Source organism: Mobula hypostoma, chromosome 29 (assembly GCF_963921235.1).
Source record: "Mobula hypostoma chromosome 29, sMobHyp1.1, whole genome shotgun sequence".
Lineage (NCBI taxonomy): Eukaryota > Metazoa > Chordata > Chondrichthyes > Myliobatiformes > Myliobatidae > Mobula > Mobula hypostoma.
Window position 1 is genome coordinate 19,129,365 of NC_086125.1, and position 23,522 is coordinate 19,152,886.

General features: G+C 43.7%; 1 protein-coding gene across 1 annotated transcript in view; it reads left to right on the top strand.

The window, feature by feature from the left end:
• The first annotated feature begins 15,770 nt into the window (after positions 1-15,770).
• Positions 15,771-23,522, top strand: part of rnaseh2a (ribonuclease H2, subunit A) — a 70,871-nt gene continuing 63,119 nt past the window's right edge. Inside the window, exon 1 of the mRNA XM_063035913.1 lies at positions 15,771-15,926. Within this exon, the coding sequence (XP_062891983.1) occupies positions 15,848-15,926 (79 nt within the window). The 5' untranslated portion in view covers positions 15,771-15,847. The remainder of the gene's footprint in view (positions 15,927-23,522) is intronic.

Sequence of the window (23,522 nt, forward strand, 5' to 3'; positions counted from 1 at the left end):
GTGAGGCCACTCTCAGGTTGGAGAGTACCTCATATTCTGTCTGGGAAGCCTCCAACATGATGGCATGAACCTTGGTTTCTCTAACCTGGTAATTTCTTCCCTGTGCCCCTTCCCTCTTTATACAATCTCTATTCCAGCTCCCTTTTACCCCTTCTCTTCTCCTTGGCTGCCTATTATCTCCCTCTAGTGCCCCCTCCTCCTTCCCTTTCTCCCACATTCTCTTTCCTCTCCCATCAGATTACTTCTTCTTCAGTCCTTTACCTTTTCTACCTATCCCCTCCCAACTTCTCACTTCTTCTCCCTTCCCACACCCACCCACCTTCCCTCTCCCCTGGTTTCACCTGTCACCAAGTAGCTTGTATTCTTTGCCCTCTCGCACTTTCTTATTCTGGCATCTTCCCCATTCCGTTCCAGTCCTGATGAAGGTCTCAGCCCAAAGCATCAGCTGTTTATTCCACTGCATAGATGCGGCCTGGCCTGCAGAGTTCCTCCAGCTTTTTTGCATTTGTCGCTCTAAATTTCCAACATCTGCAGGATCTCTTGTGTTAATGAGAACCGTTTGTTAGCTGAGTTTCATGTGCCTTAATTTTGTTACAGAACCAAAGTGTATTTGCAAATATTTCCTCAGGCCCTTCAATTAGACGTTTGTAGTTCTAAAACCAAACTTATATCATCACTTGCAGTGTCTGGTAGATAAGAGCATTAGTGCATTCTCTGCGTTTGTGATAAGCAGCTACAGTTTGTTACTAGCATTTACAGAACTCCCTAGGGTGTGCTTATGATTTTAGTTTATATTTCACTCGGAAATATTTCTTTTGAAAACAATTAGAAAGCATGTTTTTTTTAGCATGACCTTTTGCTTCTCTTTCTATTAACTCACTTGTATTGTTTAATTGCGGACAGTTTTCACAAAAGATGATTTTGGCAAACAGCATTTGGTGGGAAGTTGCAACTTATACAACTTGAGTTCTTACTTTCTTGATGGAAACTGACGAGACCACGATGCTCCTGGGAGAAGTTTTAAAAAGAGGATTTGCCAGGTCTCTACAGAGTGTTGCAGTTTAGGCAGTATTGGATATTGGATATATATTCAGCCTAGTATTTGATTTGACTTTATTAGGGATACATTGAGGATCCAAAGAGATAGCACCAGGTGCCATTCAATATACAAGGGGCAGCTAAGACACCTCACAAATTCCTTAGTAAGACCATGAGACATTGGAGCCGAATGAGGCCATTCAACCCGTCAAATTGGCAGCACCATTCCAATATGGCTGATTAATTATCCCTCTCTACCCCATTCTCCTGCCTTCTCCCTATAACCTTTCATGCCCTTACTAATCAAGAACTTATCAACCTCTGCTTTAAATATACCCAATGACTTGGCCTCCACAACAATCTGTGGCAATGAATTCCTCAGAATTACCACCCCCTGGCTAAAAGTTCCTCCTCATCTCTGTTCTAAAGCGATGTCCTTCTATCCTGAGACTGTGCCCTCTGGTCCTAGACTCTCCCACTATAGAAAACCACGTCTACACCTCCACTCTATCTAGGCCTTACAATATTTGATAGATTTCAGTGATACTCCCCCTCCTTCTTCTAAACTCTGGTGAGTACAGGCCCAGAGCCACCAATCACTGCTCATGCCTTAACCCGTTCATTCCCGGTTTCATTCTTGTGAACCTCCTCTGGACTGTCTGCTATGCCAGCACATCTTTACTTAGGTAAGAGGCCCAAATCTGCTGAAGTGCGGTCTGACCAATGCCTTATGAAGCCTCAGCATTACACCTTTCTTTTTATATTCTAGTCCTCATTAAATGAATGCAAACATTGCATTTTCCTTCCTTATTGCTTCCCACCCTCCAGGACCTGGATCAATATGTTGACGTCGTGCGGAGGCTTGTGTGCTTCGAGGACTCCATCGGGCGATGCAAACTCAGGGCCTCCCATGTTGGAACGGTTGTGGACAAGATGCCGGACGAAGGTTGATCCAACCCTGGCTCTCGAATGAACAGACTCACGTCTACCCCACCCAGGCCACACTTCATCATGAACCAAGACAACTTTTCAAAGCTGAGCTGGATTTGCAGTGGTCCATCGATGCGGCCACGAGCTGGAGGAATAGCCTGACAAGAAACAATTGGAAGTGTGAGAGAACAACACCTGCCATATGAAACAACGTTGCACCCCACATTAATAATCACACATGTCTGCTAAGGTTTATTTATTTATTATTTACAGTCATTTATTTATTTAGAACTACAGGGGAATAGAGGCCCTTCCAGTCCAACAAGCTGTGCTGCCCAGCAAACCACCGATTTTCATCTTCAATTGAACTATTAAAACAGCACTGGGACCACGTCACCGTGGTGTTGACATTTTCTGGATGTGTGATATGTACAAGTAATGGACCATAGGAACAGAAACAAAAGGGGAGTAAGGTGGATTGGAGAGAGAAAAGAAGCAATGGTTGTGTGTCTGCCGTCTTCACAATATGGCAAATGAGAGATCATTGTGGAAAGTGGTGTTAAAAGATGCTCAGTGATACCTGAGGGAGTACCTGGATTTGCTCAATACTGACAAGATGAAGAACACTTCCAATGCACATTGTGTGGTTGAACTTATACATTTGCAATCTATTCCCAATAGTTATACTTGGGCCACATATCAATGGTGTAAAATTTGTATTCCAGGGCGTACTCTGTGACCTTGTTCCATGGTTACAATGAACACCTGGAGGGACATAGAAATTGTAATGTGTAGGGAAGTAAGAAGCTGCCGAGAGTAGTGGACTCAGCCCAATGCTTCACAAGAACATCCCCACTCTCCATCAGTGGTATCTACAGGAGGTGTTGCCTGAAGAAGGCAACGTCCATCATTAACCTTCCCACCATCCATCTTCTCACAGCTACCATCGGGCAGGAGGTACAGATCCCTGAGGTCCCACACATCAGGCTGAAGGCAGCCATTCAGATCTTGAACCAACTGTCAAAACCCTAATCACTGCAGTTTAGCAACACGATGACCACTTTGATCACGGACTTTGGTTGGGATTTTGTTTGGTTCGGAACTGAAGGGTTGAAGGGAAGTGCATCACTATGAGCTCTTTGCGGTAAAATGGACTTTGCTTTGGTCTGATTCTGGTCTTCCTTATGTAAGGGGTTTCTTTTTTTATGTGTAGTCTGATTAAAATGGCTTCTTTGTTATGTTAACCGCTGAGAAAGTCCTTCCCGCTAGCAGTTTGTTTTGGATTATCTAATGATAAGAAGATGTTATGAACCAATTGGGATAGTTGTTATGCTTGTGGTGTGTCTGAAGATATTGTATGCGCGGGGTTTTGGCGCAGAAGACGGGAGAGAGAGAGAGACAGAGGATGGACCAGGTGCTGTGAGTCCGCTAACAGGGTTGGATCCTGAGTGGGGCGTTCGGCGAGGAGAGGAGACGGAGACGGACTCGTGTGGAGCATCTGGTCGACCACTATCGTTGGTCCCAGGCGGCCAGTCAAGGTGGTCCAAGGGGTCGCAGGGTGAAGAAGAAGGGTCCTGAGCTCCAACTGTTTGTGCACGAAGAGATTGAACTTTGATAAGTGTGGCGCCTCTGATTTCCCTTTTATATTTTATTCTCTATTAATTATATAGTTCCAGTAATATCTATAAACTTTAAATCATTTAATCGTACCTGGTGTATTGTCTGTTATTTGGATGGGGTGGGGTACATCACACAGCAGCCACACAAACTTAATTACCCAGTTTTCCGGGGCCGAGGGCTGTTTCCCTAGACGACAGTGAGCCGAGCGACCCTGAGGCTGGCCAGGGGGGCTACACTTAAAAAATGTGGATAATTAGTTTTTTTCTTGTGAATGCTGCTTGTATGAGGCTACACACCTGTGATGCTGCTGCGAGTAAGTTTTGCATTGCATCCATGCATACATGTAATTGTGAACATGTTAGCGAACTCAACCTTGACATGGCATCTTCTGTTACTGTCACCCAGAGGAGGAGATTGTTGGAAGCAGTGTTAGGTTAACCATCTAGGTTAAAAGGCTAATCCCTGTAAGCTGGCTCTCTCGTCAGTGCTTCTCTCTGATGTTCACATACTGGAATACATACAGGATTACCTTCATCTGCAACATACCCAGTGTGAGTTGAGAAACTGCTATGTGCTTGTTCATACAGAAACATGGCTCCCATGCACCATCAATTTGGGTAGCATGGTGGTGCTATGGTTAGCATGACGCTATTACAACTCGGGTCGTCAGAGTTGAGAGCTCAGTCCCAGCATCTTCTATCAGGAGTTTGTACGTCTTCCCTGTGAAATGCATGGGTTTTCTCCGGGTGCTCCGGTTTCCTCCCACAGTCCAAAGACATATCGGTTAGTAGGTCATTTGGTTATTGTAAATTGTCTTGTGATGAGGTTAGAGTTAAATTGGGGGTGGGGGGGGTAGCTGAGCAGTGTGACTCAAAGGGCCGGAAAGCCCTCTTCCATGCTGTATCTCTAAATAAATAAATTCTCAGGCTATGGCCACTCAGGGACTTTTGCTAATGTTAATTTGTGACTGTATCATGCTTTATCGTAGCTGTGTGTGCTGCATCATAACTATTTATGCTGTATCGTAATTATATGTACTGTGCGTGACTATGTGCTGTGTTTTGCACTTTGTCCCCAAAGGAACAATGTTTCGTTTAGCTCTATACATGTGTATTGTTGAATAAAAATAAATGTTAACTTGAAATATGCCAGATCGCTGCAGCACCATGCCCTGTTTTAGTTAGACTAAGAATCACATCAGTAGAATAACAACTCCACTATCCCTCTATGCAGTGGGTGACTAATGATGGAGCATGTAGGGCACAAGAGGGAAGGATGGAGGATGGAACATAAGGAGTGGCACTAAATGGTAACTATCAAAGAGCTGGCACATCTATGGTGGAGCAAAAGTATCCTTTTGATCTGTATCATCCTGTGATACCGCCAAACATTGATGCATTATAGCCTGGGCTGTAATGGGCCGGGCTTATTAAAAACAATGATTAATGTAATTACCTTGGTTTTATAAAAGAAGAAACGGCATCCAAATATTCCTTCAAACAAAATGTTGGTTAATCATGTGCCTAATGTTTAAATTTATTCAGTTTTATAATAAAACTGGCTTTGAAATTCAAATTGTTTTCATGAAAATTCAAAAGACTTTCACTATTTAATTCGATTTTCAGTTTTGTTACCCATCAAACAAAAAGGGATGAATAACCAACAGCTTGCATCTGCATAGACTCTTTAATGTCAATAAAAATCACAAAACCCTTTACAAAGGCATAATAACAAAATGAATGCCAAGCTAACTCACCCAAGGGAGTGGGCTGTACAGGGTGATCTGCAGTGGGGTGATGTGTTTAAGGGGGCAATCCACAGCATAGGGTCAAGGCACAGTCATACAAGCTAAAAAAGATAACAAGAGAAGCACAAGATCAGAATAGATCTCCAAGCCCTGGAGGAGTTACAGAGAAAGAGGGGAGAGAGGCCATCAAAGGATTTGAACAGATGGACAAGAATCTTAAGGTGGAGACAGAAGGAGCGAGAGAAGGTAACACCATGGGTGAGTAGAATGGTGTAGGATAGGACATCAGTAACAGGTAATGCTGCTGGTAACCTTGGACTAGATCCTTTGGAGAGAGGATACAGATAGCCTGAAAAGGCAGAACTAATGAATCCCACTCGATATTCACACAAGTATGATCCCACCAGGTCATAATCTTACTGTGGCCATCATTACCTGACAGTCGTGCAACCTGCACTGTTTCTAATATTTCTGTTCCTTGTGTCTCCGTTACCCAATAGTCATTCAGTTGGTAAGCCGACTAATCTATGAATGATTCTCCCCTCTAGGACAATTGAAAATGTCACCCTTAGAATTTTATTACATGAGAACCATACGTCTGTATCCCATTTCCCCCTTGTTAACCTCAGTTAGCTGAAACTGCTGAGAAGAGGTTTATTTTGATCACTGAGTGCTCTCCAAGTGTTCACGACTTTGCCGGTGCACTCGTCAGCTGTAATGGTTCTGGAGCAAGTCCGAACAGGTTAATCCCATTGCAGTGAAGAACATTATTCCATTCATTCCACATTCTTGCAGCTTCCTTTATCTTTTCCAGGGTATGCAACTTGTGGATCATTTAGTTTCATCCTCAACACTGAAACCACAAATTTTCCTTCACACACAAGACCACTCCACGTTTAATGTGTACTCCCTTGTGCTGAAAGTCGAGTTTATTGTCACATGCACAAGTGAAATAGAAGACCTAGATGGGATAAAAATTGGAGGTGTTAACATCAACAATATAAGATATGCAGACAATACCATCTTAATAGCAAGTGCTGCAGAAGACCTACAAATCCTCTTAGACAAAGTAGTACAAACAAGTGCGGATTTTGGTCTATCTACTGTTAAAAAACCAAATGTATGGTAATATCAAAACAGCAGGATACTCCCAACTGCCAATTGTACATCGGTAACCAAGAGATCGAACAAAAGACCAGCTTAATTACCTTGGTAGCTTTATATCACAAGATGCTAGAAGTAAGGTAGAAATAAAAAGAAGAATTGCTATTGCCAAAACCAACTTCCAAAAAATGAAACCCATTTTTACCAACAAACATATTTCCATGACAACAAGGCTTAGGCTACTAAGTTGTTACATCTGGTCAATCCTGCTGTCTGCTTCCGAAACATGGACTATAACACCAGAATTCCAAAGAAACTTAGAAGCAACAGGAATGTGGTTTCTTAGAAGAATGCTGAAAATATCATATAGAGTTGGGATAACTAATGAGTAATCCAAAGTGCCCGTACAAAAAGATCTTTAATGAGAACATTAAATGAGAGGAAACTTAAATTCCTGGGCCAGGTCATCAGAAAGGGAGAAATAGAATGCCTTACATTACAAGGCCGAACGCCTGGGAAACGTGGAAGTGGAAGGCAAAGAAGAAAATATATGGACACTGTGAAAGAACTAACAGATCTAAGTGTGTGAGATATCACTGACGCTGCGAGGGATCGTTCGACGTGGAGAGCCGTGATCGCCCAAGCATGGAGCGCACAAGGCACATGAAGAAGAAGCGCGAGTGATGTATGCACAGGTGCAATGGGAAGCTGACTCACAACAGCACCAGAGGCACACAGCGACAAGAAAAATATAAACACAATTTCTACAAGAAAGAACAAAATTAGAACAAAAGAAAACGAAGTATATGTAGAGGCAAAGTGGTCATTGTGTTGCTAAAGTGTAGTGATTAGGGTTGTGTAGGTTGAAAGTTGAACCTGGTAGTGTGAGACTTCAGGTTTCTGCCTGAAGCTGACTGTGAAAAATATGGCATGGATCGCATGGTGGAGATTGTTGATGATTGTGTTACTTCCTTAGAACTTTATTTTTATTTTTTTTAGCGATGCACCATGGAGGTGGCCCTTACGGCCTTTCGAGTCATGCTGCCCCAGCAACCCCCCCCCCAGCCCCAATGACAGGACAATTTACAATGACCAAGTAACCTACCTGGTACATCTTTGGACTCTGGGAGGAAAGCGGAGCGCACACATTCCAGAGACTCCTTACAGACAGCGCCAGAATTGAACTCCAAACGTCGGAATGCCCCGAGCTATAATCGCGTCATGGTAGCCCCTCTTTTACTGTGGCACATAGAACTGTACAGTGCAATGCAGGCCCCTTGGCCCACAGTGTTGTGCCAATCTTTTAACCTACTGTAAGATCAATCTAACCCTTCCCTCCCACATTGCCCTCTATTTTTCTTTCACCCATATGCCTGTCTAAGGGTCTGTCCCTAATGTATCTGCCTTTACCACCACCCCTGGCGGTGTGTTGCATACACCCACCACTCTTCATGTAAAAAAACTACCTCTGACATCCCCCATCTGTTTCCTCAAAACACCTTAAATTTATGACCCTTGTATTAACCATTCACGCCTTGGGACATGTCTCTGGCCGTTCACTCTTTGTACGCCTATTTCTTCCATCAGTTTTTTCTTTCAATTCCTTGTCTTTCTTTTGCACTGTTAAATCCATAACCTTAACCTGTTGCTCCTTCTGTTCCTCAGTCAGCAGCCGCCATCTTTTCCTTTCCTTGCTTTGCTAGCTCATCAGCTTTTCTACTTCCCTCACGGAATAGTTTCGAGTGTGCTTTCACCTTTATGACTCCCCATTCTTTTCCCTTTGCTTTTCCAGATATGTACTGCAATAATGTGGCAGATGAGAGGGGCTGTTCCTTCAGAATCAGAATTATCAGTTGAAGCAAGCCCTCCAGCTTCCTGCAAAGGCAAACATTGTAACATTCAACCTCTCTGTATCTATAACCGACCCAGGCAGGAAACATTCTAACCACATACGCTATAACTGCCAGTTCTGTTGCTTGCACACTTTTGTTCGTTGGTAAATTTAAGGCTAAGCTATACCTGTCCTTGCTGTACTCATGCTCCACATACACTCCACATCTGCTCTCCTCATTTTCCTGCACTGCCGAGGAAGCATCTGCAAACATTTTAAAATTGGATTCATTCTTTTTCATCCCTTTGCCTCTTCTATCTGTCACCTCCCAGCTTCCCACTTCATCCTACCCCCCCCCCACCCCCACAGCCTGGCTTTACTTATCACCTTCTAGCCCGTACTCCTTCACTCCCCCCCCCCCACCTTCTTATTCCAGCTTCTTCCTCCTTCCTTTCCAGTCCTGTTGAAGGGTCTCGGTCCGAAACGTCGATTGTTTATTCCTCTCCGTAGATGCTGCCTGACCTGCAGAGTTCCTCTAGCATTTTGTGTGTGTGGACTCTGGATTGCCAGCATCTGTGAAATCTCTTTGTGTTTTTAAATCCTTGTCATTTGCATCTGTTCTCAATGATTTCTTTTTTCTGATCTACTTTCACTCCCATTTTTTGTTCTGATACAACTGGTCCTTTGGAATCGTTTGCTATCATAACTCTTCACTCATGCTTTTCCCCAGTATAATTAAGATTATCTGCAAGCAAGATAGTTCAAAGGAAATTCATTTATCAACGTACATATACATTATGCCACTATAAACCACACCGAGATTCATTTTGTTGCAGGCATTCAATCCATAATGGAATAATAACCATAATAGAAGTTGTTATGATACTCACCCAAATGCGCCGGCTTCTGGGGTTTATACACTCTAGCTCTCTGGAATATGCCTAGCTGGCACGGCCCTTTTATGGATTCAGGACGGTCCTGCTAATTGGCAGCCACATTTTGGTGCCAGAGTTTCAATATTTAAGGATGTTCTGTGCTCAATCGTCAGCCCTACTTGGATTATTGTGCAGCTTCCAAGTTAGTACTGCATTCTTGTTTTAGTCTTGCATTGTGTCCCAATTCCAGTCTTGGATACTCCAGCACCTGGGTCCAACCATCCTTGCCTAGGTCTCTCATCACAGTACAATTGAGCCAACGTTGACCCAGCAGGGCATCAGAGTTTCTTCTGCGCTGTGGCCTGCCATAGCAAGAGGATTTCTAGACAGAGCCTGGAGATAGTCATAATCATAGTCATAGTCCTACTTTATTGATCCCGGGGGAAATTGATTTTCGTTACAGTTGCACCATAAATAATTAAATAGTAATAAAACCATAAATAGTTAAATAGTAATATGTAAATTATGCCAGGAAATAAGTCCAGGACCAGCCTATTGGCTCAGGGTGTCTGACCCTCCAAGGGAGGAGTTGTAAAATTCGATGGCCACAGGCAGGAATGACTTCTTATGACGCTCTGTGTTGCATCTCGGTGGAATGAGTCTCTGGCTGAATGTACTCCAGTGCCCAACCAGTACATTATGTAGTGGATGGGAGACATTGTCCAAGATGGCATGCAACTTGGACAGCATCCTCTTTTCAGACACCACCGTCAGAGAGTCCAGTTCCATCCCCACAACATCACTGGCCTTACGGATGAGTTTGTTGATTCTGTTGGTGTCTGCTACCCTCAGCCTGCTGCCCCAGCACACAACAGCAAACATGATCGCACTGGCCACCACAGACTTGTAGACCTTAAGGTAGTTGTTTGTCAACTTTCACAAGGAAGAAGCCAGAGTCACTCAGGTGAGGCTGTCAGTCGCTCTACGGAGTCAGGAGAGATTCAATGGTGACCCAAGTTCTTGCTGCAACTTCCTCACTCAATACTCATTAGTGCACGAACTCCAGCCATCCTGGTTCCCTTCGAAGCGCGGAAGGGTGGCCTGCATTACCTCTCCTGACTGGGAGTGACCTGGCCTGGGCCACTTTGCATTGGCAACAAAGGTCGGAGATTTGCTCAGATTCGGAGGAATTTATGGCTGCCATGAGGTGGGTGTTGCATCATCCCGCCAGAGCAAGCCAAGTTCAGACTGTGATGAAACTGCGCCAGGGCATGGTACTCCTGCAGTGGTGCGTTGAGCCGATAGGTGGTCCCCAGGTCAGTGGCCGACTACACTATCGAGTTTTGGACTTTTGCCCAAGACAGTGGTTGGAACAGGGAAGCTGTAGCCAGTCTATACTGCCACAGACTCCGAGACAAACTCACCTCGGAAGAGGCAGCAGAGAACTTGGAGGTTCTGACCTACCAGTCCATCCGCCTTGCTGAGTGTAAGCGGGACTACTTCAAGAGGTCGAAGATGGCTGGTCCAAGCTTGGCCTCGACGGATCACGGTTCCACTCCCTAATCTCAGACAGTGACCAACACGTGTCCTGGTCAGCCCTCTGTCGAGCCCATGCAGATCAGTTATTCAAGACTCTCTGCTGATGAGAGGTCCCGGTGTTGGAGTCAAGGTTGCTGCTATTACTGTGGGGAGGCAGATCACCCAGCTGAATATTCAGGAAACTGCTAAGACCATCCAGTGTGGGGTGAACTGTGACAGAAGCAGCCACCACTCCCAATCCTATGGATTCTGGCATCACACCAAAGGCGGAGATCTCCTTGGGTGGGGGTGGGGCGGGAATGGCAAGAAATGAATGGCTTGGTGGACTCTGGGGCAGCTGGAAATTTCCTGAACTTGAGGACCACCATCGGCCAAACATACCGCTGCAGAAGTTGAGCCGGCCCATGCTAGGCTCCAGGCAGATCCTGCAGCAGAGATCGGTTAAGCGAATGAAGATGGAGGATCATGTGGAGGATGTTAGTTTCTTTATCATCAAACCTTTGAACCTTTTTGGTTCATCTCTTCATATCCCCGATCCTCAAACAACTTTGGCTGTTCCAGCATAATCCTTCCGTGAACTGGAAGGAAGGGAGGATCATTGCTTGGTCCGGTCATGTTTCCAGTGCAGTATTCCGACCCCCAAACTCTCCCAAGACCAACGATTGATGAGGGGGCAGACTTTGGTTCTGGGTAACCTGAACCCATCTGGAGTCCAAGTCCTGCCCTCAAAGGCAGACAAACTGGCTCCGGCCAACAGGACCGTGTGAGTCCTGACTCTGCCTAGTCAGGAGCAAGCTGGAACTAGAGGGAGGGAATCTCTCGTTCAAGAGCAACCCAAGGAGTCTGGAACTCCAGCAGCTAAGCCAAGGGGCCAGGTCCCAAGTAAGGGAAAGGCTCTCAAACGCAGACCCTTGGAACTTAGTCCTGGGAGCACAAGGGTCATTTGTACTGTTTCATTGCCGTCAGCTGAGGAGACGGACAAGGATTTGGAGTGTGATTTGGCCACTGTTTCAAAGCAAGAATCTTGTGAACCTATGGGGTGGACTCCAAGGTCTGTTAAATCTCCCATGCTACCTAAGGAGCCTCAGGAGTCATCCCGGTGTTGGGTTCGTAGGTTATTGAAACACCCAAACCAGTCAAAATCCCTTCCGTCTATGAGGAACTGGAAGAGGCCCTCAGCAAGGGAAAGGCCTCGGCTCTTCAACTGCACCGACCTTACGACTGTGCTATAGATCTACTGCCTGGCACTTGTCCTCCTTGAGATGATTATATGCATGCTCTAACCCAGAGAGAAGTGCAATGGAGGAGCATATAAAAGAGGCTCTTGCCATGGGATTCATTTGGCCCTCCACCTCACCAGCTTGCGTAGGCTTTTTCTTCATACGGAAAACCGTTGGGAGGCTGCGGCCATGCATTGATTATAGAGAGCTGAATTGCATAATGGCCAAAAATTGTTACCCTCTTCCACACATGAATGCTACTTATAGGGTTCCCCAAGGATTAATAGTATTCACAAAACTAGACTTGCGGAGTGCATACAACCTGGTTCGCATAAAGGAGGGCGGTGAGTGGAAGACGGCATTCAACACACCAACAGGGCGCTATGGGTACCTGATCATGCTCTTTAGCCTTGTGAATGAGCCAGCAGATTTCCAGGTCTTTATAAATGACGTGTTTGAGGATGTTCTTCATAAGCATGCCTTCGTCTATCTGTATGACATCCTGATCTTCTCAAAGTCCATGGAGGAACACATTGCTCACATCAGGGACATTTTAAAGAGGTTTCTAGATCACCACCAAGGCTTAGGCAGTCAAAGATTGGCCACAACCACCCAACGTGAAACAATTCCAACAACTCCTGGGATTTACCAACTTTTGCTAGAGCTAACAGCTCTAACTTGGAAATCTACAAGCCCTTTTCTTTGGACTACCAAAGCAGAGGCCACTTTCACAGAGCTCAAACAATGGTTCACAACAGCCTTTGTTTTGGTTTCACCTAACACGGACCTTCCCTTCATCGTGGAGGTGGACGCCTTGGACTTTGGAGTGGGTGCAGTGTTGTCTCAATGAGCACCTTCAAACAATAAACTGCACCTGTGTGTGTTCTTCTCCAGGCAGCTATCCCCAGCCAAGGTGAACTATAACATTGGTACAGAGAACTGCTGCAGTCAGGTTGGCTCTGGAGGAATACTGAGGGGGCCAAGAATCCTTTTATTGTATGGACAGACCACAAGAATCTGGCGTATAAACAGGAGGTCAAGAGACTGAATCCAGGCAGGCCAGGTGGTCTCTTTCCTTTAACCGCTTTAATTTCATCCTGATCTACTCACTGGGGTCAAAAAACCAGAAACCGGATGCTTTGTCTCACTACTTCAACAACACCCGGAAGAGAGGAGCAGCCCACCACCATTTTGCCCTAAGCCAAGATGATAGCACCAATTTGTTGGGGGATCGATGCACCTGTTTGCAAGTAGCATACCTAACTCCAGGTCGTCTGTTTCTCCAAAGTTGCATCAGGTCACAGGTACATCAAGACTAACCCCTCACCCAGGGATTGCCAGGATCCTCGAGTTCATCGAAAGAAGATATTGATGGCCTGGAAATGCGAGAGAGGTTCAATAATAGGTTCAGGAATGCGAGGTGTGCACCCGGAACAAAGTGCCCTGCACTCAATCTCAGGAGATCCTTCACCCCTGCCCGTTCCAGACAGATCATGGGCGCACATCTCCACGGACCTTGTCACAGGTCTGCCTTCCAAGGGTAAGACCATCGTCATGGTAATTGTCAATCACTTTTCAAAGGCCTGCAAATTCATTGCCTTGGACAAGCTACCATCTGCGGCAGAGATGGCCAGAATTGTCCTACACCAGGTCTTCAGGATCTATGGATTTCCAATGAACTTCATATTGGATAGCAATACTGTATATTAGATAGACCCCAATTCGCATCACATTTCTGGAGGGCATTCTGCTAGCTGATTCGGGCAACAGTGAGTCTTTCCTCTGGGTTTCACCCACCGTCTTATGGCCTGATGAAGTGCGTGAACCGAGATTTGGAATGAACCCTTAGATGCCTAGCTAACTGGCAGCCATGTTTTGGCACCAGGATTTCAATATTTAAGGAGCACCTGAACAGAAGTTCAGTGCTCAATCATCTGTTCTCATTTCAGTTTCACATCGTGTCTCAATTCTAGTCTCAGATACTCCAGGACCTGGGGTCCAACTATCCTCACCTAGGTCTCTCATCACAAGAAACATCCTTGGGTTGTGTTAGTTGTTAATGCAAACAAAGCATTTCATTGCGTATTTCGATGTACATATGATAAATAAATGAACCTTAATCTGAATCTGACTGCTAAAATACACTGTAGCAACTCGGATGCTCCAGCTAAACCTCCCAAACCTGTGAAGTTCTACTATTGGAAAATACAAAGGAACAGATGCCTGGAGACACCACTTACACTTGGTCACTCATCATCCAAGTCACTTACCTTCCTGACTTGGGAATACATTTATCCCCACGGATCAAAGTCTCGGAACTCCCTATCCAAAATGATACTTCAAGAACAAGGATAGCAGCAGTTTATGAAGGCAGCTCACTGCCATTTTCTCAAGGGCAGTTAGGCATGGGCAATAAATTCAAAGGTCAAAGTAATTAGCAAAGACTGACAAAGTGCCAATGTGCAAAAGGAACAAATCAGGAAAATAATCAAAACAAAGTAAGTAAATAATACCGAGAACATAAATCAGAATCAGCTTTATTCTCACAGGCATGTGTTGTGAAACTTGTTAACTTAGCAGCAGCAGTACAATTCAATACGTGATAAATATAGGGAGAAAGGAAAAAAAACAAGTAATAAATAAATAACAGGAAGTATATACAGGTATAGATTTAAAATAGTACAAATATAGAAGTAAGATATATGCTTCTTTTGTTGCCAAGTCCTTGAAAGTGAGTCGATGGGTTTTGAAGTCAGTACAGCATTGAAGTGAGTGGAGTTATCCACGCTGGTTCAGAAGCCTGGTGGTTGAAGGGTAATAATTGTTCCTGAACCTGATAGTTGAAGGGTAATAATTGTTCCTGAACCTGGTGGTTGAAGGGTAATAATTGTTCCTGAACCTGGTGGTTGAAGGGTAATAATTGTTCCTGAACCTGATGGTTGAAGGGTAATAATTGTTCCTGAACCTGGTGGTTGAAGGGTAATAATTGTTCCTGAACCTGATGGTTGAGGGGTGATAATTGTTCCTGAATCTGGTGGTTGAAGGGTAATAACTGTTCCTGAACCTGGTAGTATGGGACCTAAGTCTCCTATACCTCCTGCCCAATGGTAGTTGTGAGAATCGAGTGTGACCTGGATGATAGGGGTTCTTGATGGTAGATGGAGCTTTCTTGTGGCTGTGCTTCTTGTAAATATGCTCAGTGATGGGTAGTGCTTTTGCCTTTCATGGCCTGAGCTACATCCACCACTTTTTATAGGTTTTTCTGCTCCTGGGCGTTGGTGTTTCCATACCAGACCAATCAGAACACTCACCACTGTGTATTTATAGTGGGTTGTCAAAGTGTTAGATGACATGTTGAATCTATGCAAAGTTGAGGCGCTGTTGTGCCTTTCCCTGTGACAGCATTTATGTGCTGGTACCAGGACAAACCCTCTGATATGGTAAATGAGGTCTAGCCAGCCATGTCTATAGCCAAAAAAAGACAGGGTTAAACAAATTTATGGAACAGCACTAAAGAGTAAGAAAGCTAGGTAGCACAGAGTCTTCTGAGGAGAAGGAAATTGAATGAAATACTAAAACGACAACTCTGTTCAGGAAAATGATGTTGTATGGAACTTGGGTTGTTTCTCTCTGTGGCTGCTGCTAAACAAATACATTGTTGTTGTTGTATATGCAAAGGCCACGTCTTTAAGATGCAGGTGTCTTGCTGAAGTGTGGAAGCCTAATAACTTCTCAGTAGTCAAACTAAACATGGCTTGTGAAAGTAAATCTGATCGATAACAGGGAAATTCAGAGCAAAGGAAGACATCAAATTTCTTTCCCTATTTTATTATTTTTTTTATTTAGAGATACTGCTCTGTAAGAGGCCCTTCCATCCCGATGAGCCTGGACCACCCCGTTCTACCCATGCGACCAATTATTCTGCTAATTCATACACCTTGGAATGTGGGAGGAAACCAGAGCACCTGGAGGAAACCCACACGGTCATGGGAAGAATATACAACCTCCTTACAGAAAGCAACGTGAGTTGAACTGAGGTCTCTGGCACTGTAATAGAGTTACGCTAACTGTGTCACCTTTCTTTAGTAGCTAAAATGGCTGGGATGGAAGGTATGTGGAAACAGCTCAACCAAAGATTGAGCAATGGTTTTGGTAAATGGCCAGAAGGTGTGTCTGTTGAAGAGATTAGAAACCAATGTAGATCATACTTTCAAAGGAATATTAGAGTTGCATCAGATCTTTAGGAAGAAATGTAGGAAGAATGATATGAAAAGTTTCATCAATTTATATAGATTGTGGAACACAGTAACAGTTTAGACCCAACTAGTTCATGCCAGTACATCTACCTTATTTGAACTAATTCCTACATCTTTTCATCCAATCTTATCAACGTGGCTCTCTATCTCTACCTTACTGCATTTTAGATCTAAGAAGGGATGTGCTGGCCTTTCAGAGAATGCTCCCGGAATGGAAGGGTTAGCTTATAAGGAGCATTTAATGGCTCTGGGCCTCTACTTTCTGGAGATTAGAAGAAATGGGGCAGGGATCCCAGTGAAACCTATGGAATATTGAAAGGCTTAATAGAGTGGATGTGAAGAGAATGGTTCCTATAGTGGCAGAGCCTAGGACCAAAGTTGACAGGACTGGATGAAAAGATGTAGGGATTAGTTTAAATGAGGTAGATGTACTGTTGTGGCCTAGAAGGCTCTAAACTTTCATCCTGTGTTCTTTCGCAGGTCCTAACCATGCAGTATTTGAATACAGATTGTCTGCAAGCCAGCCTTTATCAAAATTCAAAACTTCAAAATGTAAATGTAAATTTATTATCAAAGTACGTACAATGTATGTCACCATATATTACCCTGAGATTCGTTCTCTTGCAAGAACGAAGAAATACGATAGACTCAATGAAAAACTACACAAAAAGACTTGGAAGCAATCAATGTGAAAAACAAGACAAATGGTGCAAATATATAAAAATAATAATAATAATAATAAGTATGTAAATAAATAATACTGAGAACATGAGTTGTGGAGTCCTTGAAAGTGAGTCCATATGTTGTGGTCAGTTCAGAGTCAGGCGAATGAAGTCATCCATGCTGGATCAGCTTAGCTCATGGAAAACTGAATACAATGCTAGTTATTAATAGTGGCATTAGTTCCAGCTCTGCTATCATACTTTTGACCTGGCTTCAAAGGCTGTTGACTGATATTTGTGAGAACATGCATGAAAGGATGCCCCTTCCAGCCCCTATATAGGGGAGACACTGGGAAGAAAAGGCTTAGGCCACAAAAATGCTGACAGGTTCAAACAGAGAGCCTGACAACAAGATTTTCCTTAATTTCAAAGACCATAAAGCTGATCTGAAAATGTAGGTTATACACTGGGTTTTATGGCACACTGAGAGCTATAAAAAGCACTTGGAACTCATTAATCAGACAGCTGGTTCTGACAGTAACCCAGATTCCAAAAGCTAATCTTATTTGCTGACACCTGACTGGTAAACATGTCCTGCCCAGCTTATATCTGTTCTATTGAGAACACTGGCTTCCCAGCCGGACAGGGTCAAATAGTGGATGCTTTGCAAAGGCTGAATTCAAATCCCATGTTCCCTGTTATTATCTGTAACTTATAGAGACTTCTTCAAAGTTCAAAGTAAATTTATTATCAAAGTACATATGTGTCACCATATACATTTACTTATAGGCATTCACAGTGGATACAAAGAAGTGCAATAGAATTAATGAAAAACTACACACAAACAAAAATGGACAAACAACCAATGTGCAAAAAAGACAATAGAAATGATAACAATATTAAATAAATAATATTGAGAACATGAGTTGTAGCGTCGTTGAAAGTGAAGTCCATAGGTTGTGGAGTCAGTTCTTGCTGAGGTGAATGAAGTTATCCATGCTAGTTCAGGGGTCTGACGGTTGAAGGGTAATAACTGTTCCTGAACCTGGTGGTGTGGGACCTAAGGCTCCTGTATTGCCTATCGAATAGCAGCAGTGAGAAGAGAGCGTGGTCTGGATGGTGGGGGTCCTTGTAGATGTGCTCAGTGAGGGAGTGGCCTTGTCCTGTGATGGACTGGCCCATATCCATACCTAGCGTAGGCTTTTCCATTCATGGGCATTAGTGTTTCCATACCAGGCCGTGATGCACCAGACAGGATTCCCTCCACTGTGCCTCTACAGAGGTTTGTCAAAGTTTCAGATGACATGCCAAATCTGCACAAATTTATAAGAAGGTAGAGGTTCTGTTGTGCTGTTTATGTAACGGCACTTGTCCCAGGACAGATCCTATGAATTGATAATGCCAAGAATTTAAACTTACTGATCCTCTCCTCCTCCAATCCCCTGTTAAGGACTGGCTCATGGACCTCCTGTCGTCAATAATCAGCTTTTTAGTTTTTCTGACGCTGAGAGAAAGGTTATTGTTGTGGCACCATTCCGCCAGGTTTTCATTCTCCCTCCTATATGCCGATTTGTCACTGTGTTTGATTCGGCCAACAACAGTGGTATTGTCGAAAAAAACTAGAAAGTGGCATTAGAGCCATTGGTGGGATGGCTGAATGATTTAGTGCCTAGATAGGAATGAGAATCTGAACCCCTGCAGGAGAAAGTTATATATGACAAAATTAAGATGTAAAAAAATCAAATTGCTTAATTTAAATGCATGGGGATGTAAGAAGCTGCAGAGAGTAGTGGATCTTGCCCAATATATCATGGGTACACACCTCTCCATCACTGGTAGTACCTACAGGTTCCATTATCAAAGATCCCGAACACTCGGCCCGTGTGATCTTTTCACAACCATCATTCAGCAGGAGGTACAGAAGCCTGAAGTTACACATCACTATTTTCAAGAAAGGTATTTTCCTTCAACTATTGGGTTCTTGAACTGGATAGTTGAAAGGAACAGTTTAGTAACACTATGATCACTTTGATCACTAAAATGGCCTTTTTTAAAATTCTAATTGTGTCCTTGCTTGTAAAAATTATGGTTAATTCATTTTTTTCCTTGTGAAATCTGCTTATGTAATACTTTCTGCTTATGATGCTGCTGAAAGTAAGTTTTTATTGAAACAAGTTATGATAAATTCACCTTTGACTTTGTAGCAGTTTCAAGAACACCTACTTCCCTTCTATCATTCATTTCTTCAACCAACCAGCACAACCCTAATCCCTACAGTTCAGCAACACCATTACTTTGATCATTTTGCACTAAAGTTGATTCTTTTTTGTTCTAATTGTGTTCTTTCTTTAAAAAAAGTTTTGTATAATTTATGTCTAGTTTGTTTTTTCGTGTGATTGCTACTTATATGGTGGTACGTGTTTGTGATGTGCGAGTAAGTTTTCATCGTACCTGTGTATGGATGTACTTGTGCAGATGACAATAAACTTGACATTGACTTTGTCTTTGCCCAGAGGCTTGCCAGCAGTTTAAACAGCGAATGAAAACTTTCTGTCATTTCATTGCTGATAATGGATTTAAAGAGGTGAACCCCTTCCCAACATTTGACAATCCTACCTTTAAGATAATTATCGTGAAGAGAATAGATTTCTCTTGCACTCTACAAAGATAGCTCTTTGCGGTTATTGAATTTGTAATACCTCTGAGCACAGTGGCATTGTGGTTAAGATATTGGCATGCAATGCCCTGGGTCATTGATCCGGAGACAAGAATTCAAATCTTACTGTACAGGCTGAGGAACTTCAGTGAAAGTAATTGAATAAATTACTCAAAGACTGAGATAGTGTGGGCATGGAGAGGATGTTTCCACAAGTAGAAGGGTCTAGGATGCAAGGGCAACCCCTGACAATAAAGGGAGATCACTTTGATACTGAGATGAGGAGGAGGCTCATCAGTCAGAAGGCGGTTTGAACTAACCCTCAAAACCTGGGCCTCTGTACCTCCTTCTGCAACTGGATCCTCGGCTTCCTTATTAGGACACCATAGTTTGAATGGATTAGTAATAACATTTCCTCTTGGCTGACTAACAACACAGATGCACATCAACAATATGCACTGACCCTTCTGCTCCATTCTCAAGACTGTATGACTAAACACAGCTCAAGTCTCATTCATAAATTTGCCAATGACACCATTGTTGTTGGTAAAATCTCCAATACGAGTGAGGAGATTTACAGGAGTGAGATAGATCGTCTAGTTGAGTGCTGTTGTAACATCAACCTCACACTCAACATCAGAAAGACCAAGGAAGGGGAGGTTGGGAGAACACACGCCAGTCCTCATTTGTCAGTAATAGAAACGGTGAGCAGCTTCAAGTTTCTGGGCAACAATATCTCACAGGATCTATCTTGGCCCAACATATTGATGCAATCATGACAAAGGCATGCCAGCATCTTTATGTCATAAAGGCAGTTATAGTGTTGCAGAGTGTCTGCAATGATTTTTCCTGACCGCTGTTTTGTTCTGGACACAGAATAGTTCTGCAGTGATGGTAGCCTGCAGCCAATGAACTTTTCTACTGACCGGACACTCCAGGCAGCCTCCTAGTGTGTGTGGGTGGCAGAATCTGGGAGGAGCTGTTGGCAACATGGGAAGAATAAAATAGTGTAGGACGCCACTCAACAAACAGGAAAAAAAGCAACAGTAAAAATATGCAATCACCTTTAATATGTGGCAAAACATAGCTAATATGTACTAATGATCACCTTTAAAGAGCGATGGGATACTGGCTAAATAATTTACGAATGTTCTTTAAACATTAAGTATTGGCAAGGATATCACTCTCCCTGCCCTTTTGTTTTAGATATTGTAGATTTCTTTGTCTCTCTGAGTTTTTTTGAGGATAGTTGTAAAAGTATCACAAATATTGCAGAATTTCTTCAATATGCAGACGGCTTCTTAACTCAAGTTCAAATTTCAAAGTGAATTTGTTATCAAAGTACGTACATGTCATCATGTACTACCTTGAGGTTCATTTCCAAGCACCCAGTTTTGATCATCTCTGTAGTCCCTTGCCAGGACTGCTTGTCCAGAAGTGAAACATCGAACCTCTTTGCTTGAGGAACCCTCAATTTGACTCAGCTGTTTGTCCCGCATTAGTTTTCAGGAGATCCAAACATGAATTCAAGGGATGACCCAGGACCAACACAGTTGATGAGTTCTTAGTTGTGGAGTGTGCTGCATTACAGTATGCAAGGAGGAAATTGGCAAGCTTTTGAATCAGTGTCAGTGTAGTGCGTTCTGCTGACGTTGCTCACAGTGCGTTCTTTAGACTCTGGACAAACCTCTCCACCAAGACATTTGTAGCTGGGTGGTCGATGCACCATCAATAACTCCAAAAGACTGGAAGTAGAGTAAATACTGAAAGGCTTTTACTAGCAGTAAAATGTGACATCCATCATGCTGAGTATCTGCCCCTGGACTGGGGAGGAGGAGCAAAGGCGCAATCGCCTTTATTCAGGGGTCTGTGGGAGGAGCCACAGGGGAGTCAGCAGAGGAGTGTGTCCAGACAGGTAACCCAGTTACAACATATATATATATATATATATGGATTACCACAGTGGTACAGTGCAGATGTAATATGTCTTATTCCATTCATCTGACTGACACTGCTGTGCAACAAACTGGTCCATTGTCACTGATTAAGTGTCCTTATTGAGAAGAGGCTTCTCAACACATCAACAGTGTGCAAGTCTGCAATGGAGGATATCGGGAACACTTCTTGCCACTTTGTAGCTGCACCAACTACTACCAAGAAATGTGTGCCCGTGAATAGACTGGCAAAATCCACATGAGAATCCTCTGCCAAAGCAATAAATGGCCATTCCAAGAGTGGAGAGGCACTGCTGTTGGCATCTTCTGGACGTGTTAGCACCCAGAACAATGCATGGCAAGCTGCTTGATCTGTTGACCAATCCCACGCTACCAGACAAAGCTTCAAGCCAACACTTTCATTTTGACCATGTCTAAATGACCAGCATGGAGTTCCTCCAGCACTTTAGCTCTCAGCTTGGACAGTACGAGAACTCTCAATCCAGAATCAGAATCAGGTTTAATATCGTTGGCATATGTCATGAAATTTGCTAACTTTGCAACAGTAGTACAATGCAATACTTGATAAATATGGAAAAAACTTAATTACAGTAAGTATATACAGTATATGTACATTAAATAATTAAATTACGTTCTGCAAAAACAGAATTTTTTAAAAAAGTCATGGGGTAGTAATCATAGGTTCAATGTCCACAGGAGGGAGGAGAAGATGGCGGCACAACACAGCGTGCGTGGCCGTTCCGAATGAATATCGATTATGTGTAACTAGGGGGCCGTGCACAATCCGGATTTGATGGAGACAGCCGTGAGAAGCGCAGAGGAACATCTGGAGTAACTTCTGAAATGCTTGCTTCGCTGCCACTGCTACTGTGCGATCGAGAATCTCCGGAGGGGAAGGCCCCAAATCCTCGGCTTTGCGTATCACTTGTTGCCGGGGCCGGGGTCGAAACACTCGGCAGAGATGGTGCTCGGTGTCGGAGAGCTGGTCGGAGGCTCGGAGTTTTCGGACTGACTCGGAGTCGGACTGTGGTGGATGCTTCCGGGATGCTGCATTGGTGCTGGAGGTTTATCGTCTGCGTTAGATGATGGGACTTCCGAGAGACTTTGAGACTTTTACTGTGCCATGGTCTGTTCTTATCAAATTACGGTATTATTTTGCACTGTTGTAACTATGTGTTATAATTATGTGGTTTTTGTTAGTTTTTAAGTCGGTTTGTCATGTGTTTTCGTGATATCATTCTGGAAAAACATTTTATCATTTCTTAATGCATGCATTACTAAATGACAATAAAAGAGGACTGCGTGTCCTCATAATCATAATCATAATCATTTAGAAACCAGATGGCAGAGAGGAAAAAGCTGTTCCTGAATCGCTGAGTGTGTGCCTTCAGGCTTCTGTACCTCCTACCTGATGGTAGCAATGAGAAGAGGGCATGTCCTGGGTGGTGGGGATCCTTAATGACAGACGTCACTGTCTTTGAAGATGTTTTAGATACTACGGAGGCTAGTACCTATGATGGAACTGACTAATTTTACAACTTTCTGCAGCTAACTTTGATACCGTGCTGTAGCCCCCATCCCCTCCCCCCACCATATCAGATGGTGATGCAGCCAGTCAGAATGCTGTCCACAGCACGTCTGTAAAAGTTTTTGCGTGTTTCATGTTTCAGCTGACAAACCCAATCTCCTCAAACTCCTAATGAAATATAGCCGCTGCCTTTCCTTCTTTGCAACTGCGTCAATATGTTGCAACCAGGTTAGGTCCTCAGAGATCTTGACACCCACTAACTTGAAGTTGCTCACTCCCTTCACTTCTGATCCCTCTATGAGGATTGGTCTGTGTTCACTCGTCTTACCCTTTCTGAAATCCACAATTAGCTCTTCGGCCTTACTGCAACACCACTGGTGTATGTCACTCCTGCACGCCCTCTCATCACCATCTGAGATTTCTGCCAACAATGGAGGAGTCATCAGCATATTTATAGATGGCACTTGAGCTGTGCCTGGCCACACAGTCATGGGTATAGAGAGAGAGAGAGAGAGTGGAGCAGTGGGCTTAGCACACATCCCTGACGTGCGCCAGTGTTGA